A 17,875-nucleotide genomic window follows, 5' to 3' on the forward strand; every position below is an offset into this window, starting at 1 on the left:
CACACATCCTTGGCGCGAAACGGCCCCGAAACTGCGCCATGGCGAGGACAAGAGGTGTAATAATAGCAAAGTAGCCTTACACCAGTCTTTTCACTCCCACTCGCCCATTCAGCTCGGCTCGGCTCAGCCCAGTCCAGACCTCGGGCGGACTTAGACACCTACCCTACCTCACTTATCGACGATTACTCAATCGGTTCGCTGACGAAGGAATGGGTTCTGACTCGTCGATTTCGCAAGTCTAGATTGTGCTTACCCCGCATTATTCCATCCGTTATCATCTATCATCCATCTATCCGCAAACTCGTGTCGTCACCACCACGGGTAAGACGGCCGAAAACAGAACCGCCTTCTTTTCTCGTCGTCGGCAAATACAAACTATAGTATCTCAACACGACGACACGACAGAACCCCAAACCGCTCCTTGGCGCGGCGCGCATCATTTGCGGACACACCTGCAGGAACTGCAAGGGGCGGGGCGGGGCCTGGGGACATGCGCGGTGTACTGTCGCACTACGGCGCTGTACATGGCCGGCGTTGGCCCGCACATGATGCGTCTCGTGATGTGCGGGTCTTGGCGTTTTACTCCTCTACACTCTGCATGCAGTGCGCGGGGTTGAATTGAGCAAGCAAGCAACCGGCATCTTATTTTCGACTCTCTTATTTCCTATGGGTGTTTAATCGTTTCATTTATTTCGTTTATCACGCATATGGGCGGGTTTCTCTCTATGGCTACGACGGCAATGGGTGATGAGTGGAGTGGGGTGGGATTTATATGTATCAACAACACGCGATTTATTATCGATTATTTTTAATGGTTTTTTTGCCTTACCGCAACGGGACGATGAGGGGTCGGCGCGTACGGGATGGAGCGGATTGTCTCTTTTTTGAAACGGGATGGGGATTTTACTTGGGCTGGGCGTGGGGGGGATTGGGTTTATTACTACCCATCTTTTGTTCCCGAGGATATGTAATTTTGGGGCCTGACGGATGGGCACGGGATGGGATGGGGCTGTATAATTAGACGAATGGGGGGCTTTTAATATAATATATCTCGCTCGGAGATGCTTTTTACTCGTATATCTGTCTTGTCCATATTGCTTATCTGGCTTGTTGGATTATGTTTGCGTGATCATGAAAGGTACTATATTTCCATTCTCACCTTGCCATGTCTGTCTGTATGTCTGTCCTTTCTCCACTCTAGACTCGATGATGGACGGGGCTACTGCACGTACGGACGGCTGTACTGTACATCATGCATACATGCATTCGCCGTACGTACGTACATATATATTACCTACTCTATTCTACTTTCACCATCAGTTATCCCGCGGATAACCCATGGCATGGCGAGCGAGCGAGGCGGACACGAGTTCAAGATGTCAGGATGCATACATACCTGGCCATCCTAGAGGGTGTAATATAGACACACCTCCTGCGATGTCCGTATTACCTTCCTTCCCCCCTTCCTTCCCCTCTCCCTCCCCCTCTCCCTCCCCCTCTCCCTCCCCCTCTCGACCCGACGACCTGAGAGTCGAGACCGATCCGCCCTATACCACCACCCCTCAGCTCCTCATGCACGCCACTATATCCAACAAACTCTTAAGCCCTTCCTCCCCCCAATATGGCAACACCCGCATCCCCCTCCTCCATGCACAGGGTTCTATGCGCGGGGTCAACAACGGCGACTATACTGTACTGTCCTATACGGTACTTACCATACCCCGTGACTACCCTTGGAGTGCTAGACTGAATACCACGTTACCTCGTGAGTGACAGGTGCACGGGGGCCGCGGGGGTAAATGTGTTATGTTATGCTTAAACCCCAGCGGTGAGGTAAAAGCGCGCCGCTAGGACGTGTCATGCGTGGGTGATCGCGGTGAGGTGCGTGTTGGTGTGATTATGCGGTGCGGTGCGGTGTGCCGGCGGCGGGCATGATGCACTGCAGCGTTGATCGGCGGTGTGAGGCGTGGGAGGGGGGCGGTATGGGGATTCTGGTACGTAAGGTTTGTGAAATGACTGATTTATATGGAATAGAAAACTAGGCTAGGGGTTTAAGACGAGAACTATGGGTTTGGGACTTGTGAAGGGTTTGGTATGTCCGTTTTTGAAGTGTGAGATGGAGGAGGAGTAAGTATCACTTTGGCTGTCTTGGCGGATAAATATCGGAGCGCGGGGATATAATTACCCGACATGTGTAGCAAGCTATCCACCAAGGGTAATTTTTTGAAGCCGAAAGCTCACCCAAAGACGCGATATTACGGATTGGACAGCAACGCGGGACGGAATTGTATTTTACGACGGATATAGGAAGAAGGGGGTTTACAGCGCGATTTTGTTTCGGTCTATTTGAGCATATATCCCGCACCACCGCACCGCGAACAACACGCGCCTCACCACCAACCCGCCCAACACCACACCTCACACCTCACACCTCACACCCCCCACGCACCTCAAAAATGCCCATCCTCGAACTCCATGTCCCCCCACCCCCCCTAACCTCCTTCCCCTCCCCCTCCCTCCCCACCCTCGACCCCGAATCCCTCGCCCTAACCGCCTACTTCTCCCTCGCCATCCCGCGCGGCGAATGGGTCCTCATCCCCTCTCTCCCCGGCGCGAACCCGACGGGTGTGCTGCCGGCGCTGAGGTGGGGGGAGGTATGGGTGGGGGGGTGGGGGAATGTGGTTGATTTTGTTGGGAAGATGGGGGGGGAGGGGTGGGCGCTGGGGGGTAAAGATGGGGGGGAGGGGAATGGGAAGGGGAAGCTGAGGGGGGAGGGGGAGGGGGAGAGGGGGGATGTTATTGCGTGAGTCTTTCTAGCATTCACTAATCTACTCCATCTACCTGAAGGATACAGCTAACAACCCCCCACAGATTCTCAAACTTCATCCGCACCAAAGGCCGCGCCCTCCTCGACCTCTCCCTCTTCGCCGACCCCCAAAACTACAACACCCTCACCCGCTCCTCCCTCGCCTCCACCCTCCCCTTCCCCCTCTCCTGGCTCGAGCCCCGCCGTCTCCGCGAAGCAGCCCTAGCGCGCACCGCACACCTAGGCATCAAACTCGACACCACCGACGATGCCCACGACGCAGCATCCACCTCCACCCAGGTCCAGGGCGAGGACGTCATCCCCGTCAGCCTGCGAAAGGGTAACCCCAACGCGGCGGCGGCTAGTTTGGCTGCGGAAGGCGCGGCGACGATAAGGTTATCTGCGCTGGCTGATGAGTTTCTGGAGCCACTTGCGGAGATGAGGGGGGAGGGGAGGTGGTTTGTAGGCGGGCGCGCGACGGAGGTGGATTGTCTCGCCCTGGGGTACTTGGCTGTTATGCTTGTTGACGGGCTGCCGAGGCCGTGGTTGGCGGAGAAGGTTAAGTCCGTAAAAGGGCTTAAGGAGTGGGTTGCTGAGGTGGAGGGTGTGGCGTTTGAGGAGCTGCCGTGGGGAGAGGGGGAGGCGGGGGTGGGTGTTATAGGACGCGCTGTTACGGGGTGGGTTTGGGGCGCGCTGGGGATGGGAGGGGTAGCGAGGGAGGAGGAGAAGAAGGAGGAGGAGTTCTCGTCGCAGGGTGAGCAAGAGATTGTGGCGTATAGGGCGATGATTAGGAGGAGGGAGATGTGGGTTACGACTGGGAGCGTGGTGGTAGCTGTGGGCTTGTTCGTGGGGTTTTTGTTCCAGCAGGGGACTATTGGGGCGATTGTGCTGGGGGCGCAGGGGGCGCAGAAGCGCGCGCGTGCGAAGGCCGAGAAGGAGGTGGAGGGGGGGGGGGTTGCGGCTGCGGCGCTGTGGGAGGCTGCTGAGCCGGGGGTGGCGGAGTTGGCGGCGAAGATGAATTTTTAGGGGGGGGTATTGAGAGGCTGGGGGGGGGGATGGTGGGGATTGTATATTATGGGATGTACTGTATGTTTGGATATGTGGACGGAGCTGGGGTTCACTCACTGGTGTTTATTATGGCATGGTGTATGATGGGGTGTTTTGTGCTATTTAGAAAATGACAACCTTGCTGTTTATAGATGAAGCTGAAACAATAGAGAGCTTTCTATTTCACTATCTGTGTATCCTGAAGAAAATGATATGAAGCTAGAATAGTAATGTGCTTCTTCCATTCTCATATTTGGTTGTTCCCGTGAGACATTGTTTCACTTCTGCACCACCGTTGGAGCCGAAATACCAAAAACCTTTTCCATTTCCAGTGACTATTCATTTCTATAAACCACCTCCTTCCACTATAATCATTCATCTACTATAATTATAAAAGTCTTGTCTTGTCACAGTCGCGCAAACCCCTCACATTGCCGCGGGTATGACAGGCTTTCACAAGAAATCGCCGAAGCCCTCGGGTGTCGACACCAGCCACACTTGATCCCCCATTTACGCCACATGCTCGTCATCGCCGTCGGCCGCCCGGCCCCCACATGTCTGGTTATGGACAATTTAAAGAGGTGAGCACTTGCTCCGCATTTGGATGCGAAAGGCTGGACGACGACGACACACGATCTTCCAAACTTCCAGAGCTTCAAGATCCTCGAGAAGCTTCAGAACCTCAAAGTCGGTTTTTGGTATAAATCCCCACAAAGCGACCAACGCTCCATTCGAAATATCCCCTAAACCCACCATCCGAACGCTCCAGACAGACAGAGACCCCTCTACCAAGCTCCCGACAACAATGCGAACACCTCCCAAACCCGCATAACCGACCCACGCAAACCCTCACGATGCTCCTCCTCCAGCAATCCGGCACCCTCAAAGTCGGCGAGGTCGTCCGCTACACCATCACCTACACCCCCAGCCGCGACCGCATCCTCCCGCACCCCACGCACCTGCACCTACGCATCAAGAACACCTCCGCCATCGCCCTCCGCGCGGCGTTCATGCACGGGCCCTACGCGCTCTACGTCTCCGCCGCCCCCTCCACGCACCGCGTCGATGTCGCCAGCGGCGCGAGCGCGAGGCTCGACGGCGTCCCGGAGTTCGAGCCGAATCTCAAAGCCGGTGCGGCGTGGAGCGCGAGGCTGAAGGTTAGGGGTGGTGAGGAGGAGACGAGTTGGGTGGTTGAGGTGGCTAGTCAGGTTATTTTTTCGGCGAGTGCGGGGGTGAGGTTTGAGGTGCTTGTTGGGAGGGATGAAGGGAGTGTGGGGGGGGAGATGGGGGCGGGGAAGGGGGCGGCGAGGCAGGGGGTTTTTTCGGAGGCGGTGACGGTTAGGGTCGAGGATACGGCGGGGTTGTGGAATACGCCTAGGTTGCCGGAGTGGGAGGGGGAGGAGGGGGGGGATGGGAGTGGTGGGGAGGGGGTGAGGAGGGTGGGGAAGGTGGAGGAGGGGAAGAAGGTGGAGGGGGAGAGGGCGAATGGGGAGGGGAAGACGGATGATAGGAAGCAGAAGAAGATACATTTGGTGGTGTTGACGCATGGACTGCATAGTAATCTGGGCGCGGATATGCTGTACATGAAGGAAAGCATAGATGCTGGAGCGAAGAAGGCGAAGGAGGAAGCCAAACTACGGCGGGACAAACGCCGGAAGGAGAGGGCAGAAGCAGCTTCTGCGCAAAGCAGCAGTACAAACGGCGACGGGACTTCGGAGCAAAAACATGCGGACGACGAGGATACTGACGACGAGGAGGACGTTATAGTCCGCGGCTTCTCCGGAAATGCGGTTCGCACCGAGAAGGGGATTAAATATCTAGGCAAGCGATTGGCGAAATACGTCTTAGCGATGACATACCCAGACCAGCCGTTCCATTCCGTCAGTATAAGCGCTGGCGAAAGTTTGAAAGCGGCAGTCACACACGACAAATCCAAAGAGGTCGAGCTCGGCGAGGCGGTACACCCCCACAGCAGCATCCGGAAAGATACGCCCACCGGAAAGAAACTCGCATACAAAATCACCAGTATCAGCTTCATCGCGCACTCGCTGGGTGGCCTGATCCAGACTTACGCCGTAGCGTACATCCAGAAGCACTCCCCCGACTTCTTCGACAAGATCCAGGCCGTCAACTTCATCTGCCTCGCCTCGCCCTTCCTAGGCCTCAGCAACGAGAACCCGCTCTACGTCAAGTTCGCCCTCGACTTCGGCCTCGTCGGCCGCACAGGCCAGGACCTCGGTCTGACATGGCGCGCGCCGACGCTCGCACGCAGCGGCTGGGGAGCGCTCGTCAGCGGCATCGGGGAGAACGGCAAGAAGGCAATCGAGCACCCGCGGGACCCGCGCTCGAAGCCGCTCTTGCGGATCCTGCCGACGGGGCCGGCACATGTGGCGCTCAAGAAGTTCCGCAACCGGACGGTGTATTCGAATGTTGTGAATGATGGGATCGTGCCGCTGCGAACGAGCTGTTTGCTCTTCTTGGATTGGCAGGGATTGGGGAGAGTGGAGAAGGCGAGGAGGGAGAACGGACTTGTGGGAACGATGGCGGGGTGGGGATGGGCGGAGTTGACGGGACAGAATGCCACGGCGGCTGCGAGACAGGAATGGATGGAGGAAGCAAAAGAGACGGAAGCTGCGCAGGCTCAGGCTGAGGCGAATGGGAGTAATACACCTACACGGCAGGGAAGAGGTGGCGATGTCCCGCAGCCTCCGCCCGATGCGACCGAGGACGATGTACGCAGTCTGAAGAGCATGAAAATCACTCGACGATCAACGAGCCAACCGCGCTCGTCGAGCAACGCGAAGGAGAACGAACTGCACCCGCCGCCGCAATCGCCAACCATCACTGGCACAGCATCCACTAAAGGCCCCATCGACAGCTTCCTCGATTTCTTCAACCCCCGCGCCAAATCCCCCGACCCCCCGCGGCAATCCAAAATCTACAAACGCAGCCAGACCGTCAAATTTGACGATCCCACCCGCAAATCAGACAGCAAAACCGACTCCGACTCAAGCACCAACCACACCGCCGGCATCAGCTCCGCCCTTCCCGAGGACCCTCAGGGCTCCGCCGCCCCGCCACGAACAAGCTTCTTCGAAGCCGCAGGCGACATCCTCGCCCCCCCCCTCCCCCCACTCTCCTTCCTCATCGACCCCTCCACGCGCCCCTTAACCATCTTCCACGACCGCGTCTACCACCCCTCCGACATCCCCCCACCCCCTCTCAAACCCCCCACCACCACCTCCAACAAACTCTCCAAGACGCCCCCAGCATCAAACCACAGCACCAACAGCTTCGCCACCACCGCCTCCGACTCCTCCTTACCCCCCCTCGCGGAAATAGACTCTTCAGCCATGAAAGTCGAGGAGAAAATCGCGCGCGCTTACCACCGCGACCTCGCGTGGCGGAAAGTCCTCGTGCGCCTAGAGCCAGATGCACATAACAACATCATCGTGCGGCGCAAATTCGCAAACGCCTACGGATGGCCAGTCGTACAGCACCTGGTTGATACGCATTTTGCTGGTGGCGGCGCAGCGCTTACTCCTGATGATGAGGAGGGGAATGAGGATCGTGCGACGGGGGGGTCGCCGGGGGGCAATGGACGGGATGAAGAGGAGGAGCCGGCGCTGCATCAATTCCTCAACCCTGCACAGAGGCGGGAACGCGAGGAAGAAGATAGAGAGAGCGTAGATCACCTCTCCAGCCTCAGCGATGCGGTGAGCACGCACACGCATACCGCGCAGCGGACCCGCAAACCGGTGCTGGAGCGCGCGGACTCGGAGGTGTGGAGTGAGCACGATTTCATGGATAGTGAGGGGGATAGCGATGGGGAGGATGGGGGAGTGAAGGAGAAGAAGAGGGTGGAGGAGGGGCCGGGGTGGAATTGGACGGAGAAGATTGTGGGGAGGGGGGCGGTGGCGGGAAGGGCGGGGAAGGGTGGGGGGAAGGTGGGCGGGGGAGGGGGGAAGGGGGGGATGGGGCATAAGCATAAGGAGAGTAGGGAGTATACTGTCCCTTCTCCTGAAGAGGATGAGGAGGACGAGGATGGGGAGGTTGAGGGCGTGTCGAAGGGTTTGAATATGTTGAATCTTGGTGTACAGCCGGTGGCGGAGAGTGATACGCATGTTGGGATTGTGGAGGAGGTTGCGAGGGCCAGTGTTAGTAGGAATATTGGTGGGGGAGGTGGAGCTGGTGCTGGGCTGGGGGTTTGAATTCCTGGAGGCGACTTGTGGATGGTTGTATTGAGCTGGGGGTGTAGGAATAGGATAGGGTATTATAGAGTGAGCGTGGTATATATTGATACGTTGCTTTGTTAATACAATACTTTAATCGGAATGTCAAACCTGCAGCTATTCGTTCTATGTCTATGTGGTTTCTATCCAAAGCGATAATGACAGAAGAGACATACAAGAATACGAGTCATCAATCGAAAGTGATTAAATACAGCAAAGACTCTCAACCAAAACTCCAGGGCTCAATCAAACCAGAAAATGCTATCGAGATAGAGACTAGTCGTTACAAGACAGTGGAGCTAGCCCCATCGTTTTGTATCATGTTCACTCACTCTACAGCTCAGTTTGGGTGTTAGCTATGGGGGGAGATGTGGCGGTGACAACACCGCGGTGGCGGTGGGAGGCGGTGATAACACTATAGTGGCGGTTGGAGGCGGTGGTAAGAACGAGCGGAGGTGAGAACTAATTCTCACCTCTCGTACACTACCTGTTGTCAGTGGGAAGTGCGAAGGGAGTTGGAGGGACAGACAATACCCGCCCTGAGTTGGTGGTTAAGAATACAAAGCCCGAATTCGACGACTTCGGCCATTTTGTATTCGCCATAGTTCTCTTTAAAGAAGATGGTGGCCACAACGAGGGTTTGTCCCTAACAGCTTCGACTAGCTAAGCTAGACAGACAGATGAACGAATACAATCATCATAATTCATAATCCCCCTAACTTACACAGCATCCAATCCAATCCGCTTCAATCCCGCTAAATCCTCCCCTCAAAAAGACACAATGGCCAATAAATAAATCCTTACCAAATCGCCATCCTCCTTCCCCCCTACCATCTTCCAAAAACAAATCCCACCTACCTATCCAAAACGTATCCCCAAAAAATCCTACACCCCTAAACAACGCTAATAACCCCCTCCTCCGGCTCCACCCCCAATCCCACATGCGTCCTCCACGCCCCCACCCTCCCGCTTCCCCTCCCCCGTCCCCCCAGACCAGCCATAACACTACTCCTCACCCCCTCCTTCTCCCTCGCCTCTCTCCTAACCTCCGCCTCCGCCGCCACCGCAGCAGCAGCAGCAGCCTCCCTCTCCCTCCTCCTCCTCCTCCTCTCCTCCCTCGCCACCCGTTCAGCTTCCTCCCTCCTCGCCCTCTCCTCCACAACCTCCCTCTTCCTCCTCCGACTTTCCTGCCTCATCTCCCTCTCCCTCGCCAGCGTAGCAGCTTGCGAGGACACCGCTGCATGCGCTGCTAACTGCGCTGCGGGTGTTGGTGGCGATGGTGCCGGTGCTGGTGCAGGCGGCGAATACGCGTCTCCGCGGGCAACGTAAACATCCTGGTGCGGTAGGGGGACGGGTCGGCGATAGGTTTCATTCATGTGGTGGCCTGCTGCGTTGCCGACTCCGAAGCCAAAGTTCCAGTCCGCCACCGGCGGCGCGGGTGGGGGTGGTGCAGGTGGTGCGGCGGGGTCGATATCCAACCCCCTCATTCCCCTGACTAAATCGTCCTGATTCTGGCGACGGAGGCGCGGTGGGCGGGGTTGAGGAGGGGGTGGGAATGGGATGTGGATGACGCCGGGGTCGGGGAAGGCGCCGGGTGGTTGGGGAGGTGGGTGGGGCATAGGGATGCGCATGTGCCCAAGCCGGTCGTTGTCGGCGATGTTGTCGTAGTTGAACCAGGGACAGGCGCAGGTTTTCCATTTGAGACCGCAGAGCATGCAGAATTCTGCTGTGCAGCGGCTGGGGGGGTGTTAGTGGGGGGACAACGGGGGGTGGGGATGGGGGTGGGTTAAAGAGAGTGGAGGGAGGGGGTAGATGAGAAAAAAAGAGGGGAGAGAGGAAATATGGGGAGAAAGTACCAAGTCATATGGTTACACCCCTCCTTCAACTCCACCATCGTCCGACAACTATAACACCTCTGCCACCCCGCCTCCTTCGCCGCCTCCAACAACCGATTCGTCTCCTCATCCCCCGCACACTCCCTCCTCCCATGCCACTTCCCACTACACTTCACACAAACCCTCGTCTTACACCTCCCACACTTCCCATACCTCCCCCCCTTCCCATCATCATGATAATTCCCCGGCTTTATCCACTCCCCGCACCGCCGCGACGGGCAGTAAATCCGGTTCTTAGTAGTATACTCCTGGAACTTCCGGTTCCACAACTTCTTGAACGGGATGTCGAAGAGCTTGTCGACGTGTTTTAGGGGGATGCAGTCGGCGGTACAGCATTTGGGTGGCATGTGTTGGGGGTCTGTGACGGAGAGTTTGAAGATTCGGCGCAGGCAGGAGTGGCACATGCGGTGGCCGCATTTGAGTTTGGCGGATTTGCGGCGCGGGATGTCGTCCGAGAGGCAGGTGAGGCATTCGACGCTGGGTGGGGGTGTTAGGTGGAGTTAGGGTGGGGGAGGGAGAGGGTTGAGGGGTTGAGGGGAGGGGGGCGTACAGTTTCACGGGCTCTTCTTCTTTGATGCCTGGTGTGAACATGTCGAGGAATATAGATCGTTTAGGGGTTTGTGGGGGCCCGGTGGACTCGTACGTCTTCTTCGGGAGATGGGTATTACTCGTAGTATGCGCTCTCTTGATGACGGGTCGAGTGTCGGGACGCGCGCTGGCGGAGGAGAAGCTCCTATTGCGATGATTAGCCAATGCTCACAAGCTGTTATCAAACAGTACTGTGACGCTTGATGCTTACCTTCGCAGAAAGTTCAACGGCTGACTCGAATCCTTACGGTGGCTAGACGTCTTACTCCGACTCAACGACGCCGACGACCTATGCCGCGCCGTCCCATCTTCTTCCACCGGACGCCTGCGCCTCCGATGTCCCGACGAGCGCCTCTCCCTCCCCTCACTCCCATCCCTCCTCTCCCCATCCCTCTCCTCCTCTACCGCCGACAACTCCTCCTCCCCACTACACGGCTCCCCCCTCACCTCCTCCCTCCTCGGCGACCGGTGCTTTTCCCTAGCCTGCGGCGCATAAACGTATATATTCCTCCCTTCCCTCTCCCTCCCCTCCCTCCTCCTCCTCCTCTCCTCCTCCTCCCCCCTCACCCTCCTCCTATTCGGATTCGAATTTATCTTCTTCTTCTCCACCACATCAACACCAGACATGACTTTCATCTTCCTTACCCTCACCCCCCCTCCCTCTCCTTCCCCCTCCCCCCCTATATCCCCCCTTCGTCGCCTCACCCCCTCCTCCCCACCACCAGCATTCGCCATCATCATCTTCATCATCGTCGTCGTCGTCGCCAACCAGCCTCAGCCTGCCGTAGCTGCCAGCCTAGCCTAGCCCAATCGTGATCGCCTCACCTCTCGGGCAGCGCACCCATCGTTGGGCTCCGCGCGAGCAGATGAGTGGTGGAGTGCGTGGTGCGACGCCCCGAGAGTGTCAGCCCCGCAAGCGATTGGTGTGGCTGGATCTCAGGTGTGTGCGACGGCGCATGCGGGTGCGTGGTTTGGGGTTGCGCGGGGGCGTTGCGAGTTCGATTCGTTCGTTCGGCTGGTGCTCCTTCCTTCTGACACAGCCAGCCAGCCAGGTGTGTGTGTGAGTGAGTGTCGGGGGATTCGATTCGGGGTGTTGTGTTCGCTTTGGATGATGGGTGAGAGAGGTGGCCGTTAGATGCGACGGTCTTTATGGGAAGTATCGGTGTGATCGTAGGGTTTGCTTGAAGGGATTTCGAGGGCTGCTGAGCGGTGGGATGGTGTGAAGGAGCGTTGCAGCCTTGGGGACGTTGATTCGTTGTTGCGGGGATGTTTGGGGTGGCGTTAGCGCTGTGATGGGGGGACGGACAGGGCGGGTGTGTGATGGGGCGGACGGCGGGTACAGAGTGAGATAGTGGAGGGATGATGGATGATGGATGGGTGGATAGCGGATAATGGAATTGGAAGCGCTGGGGGGGATAAGGTTGATTGATGAGGATAAAGATTGTTTGTTTTTAAGCGCCTGAGGCGAGAGAAACAGGAGGATATTCTGTATTTCTATATGTCTAGTATATTTCTTTTCTTATTCATCGTCGTGCATTATTGGTGGCGATGGATGAGAATAGAAGGAGTGACTTCTTGTGGCGATGGCGACAATCCCCAGCCTCGTCGCCGTCGTACCAAGCGCGTGCTCCCTTCCCTTCCCCTCCGTCAGCGTCCGTCCCGTCCCGTCCACTACCAGTGCGCTGTCTCACTCCGCAATGAGGAGATGTCTCACAAATGAGGCTGTCGATTGAGAATCGACGGATTCTAGATTGCATATCCCATCAACCATTAGATTAATATATCATCGATGTTGCAGTATTACAGGTCGTATTATCATTCACCATTCACCATCCACCATTCACCATTCACACAGGCCTATGGTGGGTGAATAACGAATTCACTCCCACCATTCACCATCCACCATCACCTCACAAAGAAAACACCCATCATGCATTCATTATCCTCAAATTCCACCTATCTAGTAGCTACGATACTACTACACCACACCCCCCCCATCTTCGGCTCTCATCCCACTAGCCATCAATATACTATCCCATCACATCCCGCCTCCCCTAGAACGCAAATATCATCTCCTCCCCCAACCCCCCCCCCCCAAGCATCATAGCCCTACCACCATAACCCCCTCGTAAAAAAACCCACAACAACGCCCCCCCACCTCCCAAATCCACAAAGATAGCTCCAGCACTGCACGCACCCTCGCAGCCATATTCTATGATACAAAAAGCGCCTCATACCATCCATCCCTATTCCCGGCCATGCTCATTGCTTTGCTTTGCTTCCCCCCCAACATCGTTCGTTAAAGTAATATTCCGTGTTTTGGTATTTGGGTATCGAAATTCTCTCATCTCCCCCCAAGCAGAAGAAAGCCCCATTTGCATCATCGTAGTTTTTCAACAACAAACATCAACCATCACCATCAACTCCCATCATCCGCCCCGGCCCCTCCCTCCCCACCACTCTTAATCGCCGGCGCGAGACTAATCGAGATTTTCTTCCCCCCACCTCCCCCTCCTCCTCCTCCGCCGCCTCCGCCCCCACCACCATCACGCGAGCTATTAAAGCTCTTCTTCCTCCTCAACATCGGCGCCGACCCATTCGACCCAACACTAACAACCGAACTCGACGAATTCCGCCTCTTACTCTGCTGACTCGCCAACTTCGTCAACTCATCCTCCTCATCCTCCTCCCTCCGTCTCTTCTCAGACACCCGCTCCGGCGGCGGCGGCGACGCCGATTTGCGCTCTCCTTCCTTCTCCGCGGCGGGCGGCGGCGACCCAGCTTCGCGCGAGGGTAGGACCCCAGCTAGTTCCGCATCAGTCATATCCGGTTCCTCGTCCGACGCATAGTCGACGAGCGGTTTCGCGAGGGGCGACGCGCCATTGACCGATGCGCCGGGTGGGGACTTCGCGCCCGCGAGCTCGTCCTCGTCGTCCGAGGTGTTAAAGTACTGCTCCTCCGCGGCGTCGAGGTCGCGCACGCCCTGCCAGCGACGACCGCCACCTGGCTGCGAGCGTCCGGGTCCTTCATCCTCGGTATCGAGGAAGGAGGCGTCCATGTTACTCGCGTACCCCTGGGAGGCGTGATCGAAGCGCGAGATGAGCGCCGTGAAGGTGTCGACGTAGGTGATATCCTGGATCTTGTCGCGGTAGCGCTCGACGAGGTGGCTGACCATGATGGGGACGCCGTGGTTGCGGATGTACTCGAAGAAGTCGAGGCAGGCCGAGTTGAGGAGGTTGTTGCGCGGCATCGTGTCGAGGAGGGTGTTGAGGATTGGCTCGAGGAGGTGTTCTTGGATCATTTGCTGGTTGTAGAACTCGTCGTTTAGGCCGAGGAGGTTGCGGAAGAACTTCAGCGCGGCTGGGGGTGTGGTTAGTTATGTATTTATAACGAATGAGAAGAGTAGAACTTACTAAGCTTCAAATGCTTCTCTGGGCAGCTCAGGAGTTGAGCAATGCGCTGACCCAGGCTTTCTGCGAGGACGAAGTACTTGCTGCGGTGCTGATGTTGGCGGATGAAGAACCAGAGAATCTCAATCAGATGCTCGAATAAAGACACCTGCTGCACATTGAATGCCAGGTTCTCCTTATCCTTTAACTCCACCAGAGGGCTGAACAGCCTCTTCGCCGACTCCTCGTAGAACTTCACCAGGAACCCCTCCTGTTGCGGGTCGACCTGTGGCCGACCCCTCCCGCCAAACTCCATGCCGAGCTTACCCATACCCTCCTGCGGCCCCTGCTGCGACCCGGGATCGAGGAGAACCTTGATCGCGTCGGCGATCTGCGCCTTGACGCCTAAATCAACCTCCACCAAGAGCAGATCGATGAGAGAGTCCGTCAGAGGCCTCTGCTTCTCGCTGATCTGTCGAAAGATCGTCTGCCTTATCATCTGCGGGTCGTGATCGATCACCGAGACCAGCACATCTGTTGCGCCGACACGGACTGCCACGTCGCTATGGGCCAGGGCGTAGTTGATGACTGCAAGCAGGCCGTGGCTCAGGAAGTTATTATATAATGAGTTCCGTGCAGGAGGCTGGAAGTTCTTCGCGATCGCGCAGCACTGCTGGATGAACAGGACCGCATCCTTCTTGCGCTTCTCGTCCTTCTCCTCCGGCCCGAAAATGGCGAATAGATCGTTGAGGAATTGGGGGTTTCCCTGGATGTGTTGGATTATGTCGACCTGATAGTAGAAGATCAATGAGTTAAGTATGGAAAACGTCGGGTCGTCCAAAACCCTAGCTAGAGCCACATCTTTTAGATATTGTAGTCGATATGTGTGGTGAATCTTCCTCCGGACCTGGTCATCGTCGATGCGAACAACCTCCTTGTATCGCGATTCATCGCCCAACCACTGTCTATGGTTCGCCTTGTGACTCGGGAAGTCAGGATCGTATTCCAAAGCCCCCATCACTCCCAAAAAGACCTCGTCCGTCATGGCATACTCGATGATATCGTTGTCGTTGAGAAGGATCAGCATCTTCACAATGTTGCACAGGCGATGCAGTTCAGGGAGGCGCTGTGCTGCCTCAGCCTCCTCGACCAGTGGCACGAGCTTTGGGATGTATTCATCGTGGATGACAAACTTTGCCAGTGCATCGCGTCCCGCCTGGGTGTTATTCAGATGGCGCATCTCCAATTCAACCTCCTTCAAGTTGTTGATGTTTGGCACGGGCAGGTTCACCGGCGCGGCCTCGGGCGCCATGTCCTCAGATAACGCGTCGTCCGGCCCGCCATTGACCACCATCTGCTGCTGCACCATATTGATGAACTTCCAGATCGCCGTGCACCCATCCGACTCCTGGAAACTCAGCGCCATATCAACCCCATTCACCGGCTCCGTCCATATTATCAGCGTCTCCTGCTGTTTCGCGAACCCGCCCTGCCGCGAGATCTGCGTCTCGAGAAGCAGCCTCTCCGGCCCTTCCTCAGCCTCAACAATTATACGCGGCTCGCCATCGGCATGGTCCCATGTGCTCTACACGCGGCGCAAACCAGGTCAGTAAATGCGCGAAAATCGCAAACGCGCGGCGCACGCCACCACCAAACAAGCGGGCAGCGACGCGCACGTGTCGCCGGGGAGGGTAGAATCAACTCACCGACGCGATCGCGAAGCCCGTGCCGCGGTCAAACCAGTCATTGTTGCGCAACTCGTAGACCTTGACCCTCTTCCTCCCACTCGGCGGATTAGGCACCGCTTGTGCCATGATCAGAGGTTGTGGTTCGCCCTCTGCGGTGTCGGGCAGGTAGCTCAGGATGCTGGAGGAGAGATCGAGGTGTTGCTGAAGAGAGAGCTGATCGGACGAGAGCAGCGTTAACGACGCCACGGTGATGCCTCGGCGATCCGCGGGACTGTGCCAGGAAGGTTCGTTGGGCTTCGGGTTGTCGCGGGGGGGTTCGTGTCGGGGGGTTGGGGTGTGGCGAGTTTAGGCAGGGTACGAGGTGCGATGGAGGTGAGACATGCGCAGTGATCGCGGGTATCGTGAAGATTAAATGAGACTGTTGTCGATGGGGGTTGAGGTTAGTATTGAGGTTGTTGTCGCGGCTAGGAGGAGGTGGGTTTTAGTTTGGGGGGGTTTGTGGCGAAGGGCGGCGTTCGCATGGCGTGTTTGCAAGGAGCGAGCGAGGCGGACCGAAAGTTGCGGCTAACGCTTCGCTAGACTAACTAAACTAAAATAAGGTTGGGAAGCGCGCTTACGGGTTTTTGGTTGGTTGTTGGTTGTTACAGTGGTACGTTGTCACCTAATAATCCAGGTACATAAGAGATGAGGGACTGACTCGAATAAACGCGCGGGGAAGGGGTATATTGTTTGTTTATTCTATTTATTTATAGGCATATTACTATATCAACAGGCCATATTCTCAAAAACATCACTATATGGAAGACGCGGGGATAAACCGGCCGCTTAGCGTCTATCTTGGCTACGTGGAGCAGGCTTGTGGCTCGTTCTGTGATGGTTGCTGGAAAAGTTCTGCAAGCCACCACCAAGACCAAGAAGGCATTCAGCCGGCAGGGGTCTGTAGTCTGCATGTCTGCATATCCAGCCGGTACCGGTGACTTTCCCGTGTTCTACAACACGCTGCATATCTCGGTACTCGGTACTCAGTATTATCATCCTTCGCGTCCATCGCACGCGCATCTATCCCACGGCACTCCCGTCGCTGCCCCGCACTTTGACAGATGTTGGCATCTGTCTAAGTTCTCCGGGGATTACTTCAGAGTTCATCATGCCAGATTACGCATCTGTTGGCGCGTGAGCGTAAGGGATGGTGGCGCTAGTGATGACGGCGGCCGATGTGATTTCGGCTGCTCGTACGTATTGCACGAGGTGGATGTTGGCAGTCCGAATTATAGACCAACTGTCGTCTGTGAAGGCAATCACGATCCAACCCAGAGTCCTTAAACCTGACTCTCATCCCCCTTCCCACTCGAATCATCCACACCCCTTCCGGCCCGGGAGTGCTCCAGCTTCAACTCCAGTAACTCCACGATCGCCTCGTGTCCCTTCCCCTCCGCCATCCCCAGTGCTGTTGCGCCGGAGTCGCTCTTCGCCGCAGGGTCAACATCCTTCCGATCCAAAAGCATACCCACAATCGTTTTGTATCCTCCGACTGCCGCCCACATCAGCGGCGTCTGGCCGTGAACATCCTTTGCGTCAGCTTCAATATCCTCTCGCTGCAAGAGTAGTCCCACAACTGCTTCATACCCTTTCAGTGCTGCCCACGAAAGTGATGACTGACCCCCTACCTTCTCCTTTACGTTAATGTTAACATCCTCGTGTTCTAAGAGTAGTGCCGTAATTTTCTCGTGCCCTGCCCGTGCTGCCCACAAGAGCGGCGTATGGCCGTCATTGTCCTTTGAGTTAACATCGATGTCGTGTCGTTTGACGAGTAGCTCGACAACTGATTCGTTTCTCCCTAACGACCCCGAGAGTATTCCCCCACCTCGCGCTGCCCACGAAAGCGGTGTTTGGCCCCCTTCGTCCTTGATTTCGGCTTTAACACTCTTTCGTTCTAAGAGTAGTTTTGCAATCACTACATGCCCTCCCTGTGCTGCCCACGACAGGGGTGTCAGGCCATACTTGTCTTTCATGTCGGCTTCAACACCCTTTCGTCCCAAGAGTAGTTTCACAGTCGCTACATGCCCTAGCCGTGCTGCCCACAAGAGGGGTGTCTGACCATATCCGTCTTTCATGTCGGCTTCAACACCCCTTCGTTCCAAGAGTAGTTTCACAATCGCTCCATGCCCTACCCGTGCTGCCCACAGGAGGGGTGTCTGGCCAAATACGTCTTTCATTTCGACTTCAACAC

The 17,875-nt window shown here is 56.5% G+C and overlaps 5 protein-coding genes across 5 annotated transcripts; 2 read left to right on the plus strand and 3 right to left on the minus strand.

The window, feature by feature from the left end:
• Positions 1-2,177: 2,177 nt before the first annotated feature.
• VE01_07598 (uncharacterized protein) lies at positions 2,178-3,832 on the plus strand (the record flags this gene model as incomplete). Its single annotated transcript, XM_018277031.2, has 2 exons — positions 2,178-2,803; positions 2,872-3,832. Exons 1-2 carry the CDS (start codon positions 2,457-2,459, stop codon positions 3,830-3,832), a joined length of 1,308 nt encoding a protein of 435 aa, XP_018128983.1. The 5' UTR covers positions 2,178-2,456.
• A 478-nt stretch (positions 3,833-4,310) lies between these two features.
• VE01_07599 (uncharacterized protein) lies at positions 4,311-8,188 on the plus strand. Its single transcript, XM_018277032.2, has one exon. The coding sequence runs from the start codon at positions 4,708-4,710 to the stop codon at positions 8,062-8,064; it is 3,357 nt and encodes a 1,118-aa protein (XP_018128898.1). The 5' UTR covers positions 4,311-4,707; the 3' UTR covers positions 8,065-8,188.
• Positions 8,189-8,576: 388 nt separating this feature from the next.
• On the minus strand, positions 8,577-11,195 carry VE01_07600 (uncharacterized protein; the record flags this gene model as incomplete). The annotated part of the gene is made up of 4 exons (XM_018277033.2): positions 8,577-9,822; positions 9,942-10,457; positions 10,531-10,713; positions 10,780-11,195. 4 exons carry the CDS (start codon positions 11,193-11,195, stop codon positions 8,979-8,981), a joined length of 1,959 nt encoding a protein of 652 aa, XP_018128970.1. The 3' UTR covers positions 8,577-8,978.
• Positions 11,196-12,680: 1,485 nt separating this feature from the next.
• Positions 12,681-16,152, minus strand: PSY2 (Platinum sensitivity protein). The gene is made up of 3 exons (XM_018277034.2): positions 15,664-16,152; positions 13,982-15,542; positions 12,681-13,928 (listed from the first exon to the last, which is right to left on the minus strand). Exons 1-3 carry the CDS (start codon positions 15,769-15,771, stop codon positions 12,988-12,990), a joined length of 2,610 nt encoding a protein of 869 aa, XP_018128971.1. The 5' UTR covers positions 15,772-16,152; the 3' UTR covers positions 12,681-12,987.
• A 210-nt stretch (positions 16,153-16,362) lies between these two features.
• Positions 16,363-17,875, minus strand: VE01_07602 (uncharacterized protein). The gene has a single exon (XM_018277035.2). It carries the CDS (start codon positions 17,859-17,861, stop codon positions 16,965-16,967), a length of 897 nt encoding a protein of 298 aa, XP_018128969.1. The 5' UTR covers positions 17,862-17,875; the 3' UTR covers positions 16,363-16,964.

This window comes from Pseudogymnoascus verrucosus (assembly GCF_001662655.1).
Source record: "Pseudogymnoascus verrucosus strain UAMH 10579 unplaced genomic scaffold scaffold_32, whole genome shotgun sequence".
NCBI classification, from domain to species: domain Eukaryota; kingdom Fungi; phylum Ascomycota; class Leotiomycetes; order Thelebolales; family Thelebolaceae; genus Pseudogymnoascus; species Pseudogymnoascus verrucosus.

What these genes read in the sequence shown, in the direction of transcription:
- VE01_07602 (XM_018277035.2), bottom strand. Translation starts at nt 17,861, where the DNA reads ATGAAAGACGTATTTGGCCAGACACCCCTCCTGTGGGCAGCACGGGTA.
- PSY2 (XM_018277034.2), bottom strand. Translation starts at nt 15,771, where the DNA reads ATGGCACAAGCGGTGCCTAATCCGCCGAGTGGGAGGAAGAGGGTCAAG. An exon ending in CGGGCTTCGCGATCGCGTCG is followed by an intron (nt 15,543 to 15,663) that starts GTGAGTTGATTC and finishes CGCCGCGTGTAG; the next exon opens with AGCACATGGGACCATGCCGA. An exon ending in AGAGAAGCATTTGAAGCTTA is followed by an intron (nt 13,929 to 13,981) that starts GTAAGTTCTACT and finishes CCACACCCCCAG; the next exon opens with CCGCGCTGAAGTTCTTCCGC.
- VE01_07599 (XM_018277032.2), top strand. Translation starts at nt 4,708, where the DNA reads ATGCTCCTCCTCCAGCAATCCGGCACCCTCAAAGTCGGCGAGGTCGTC.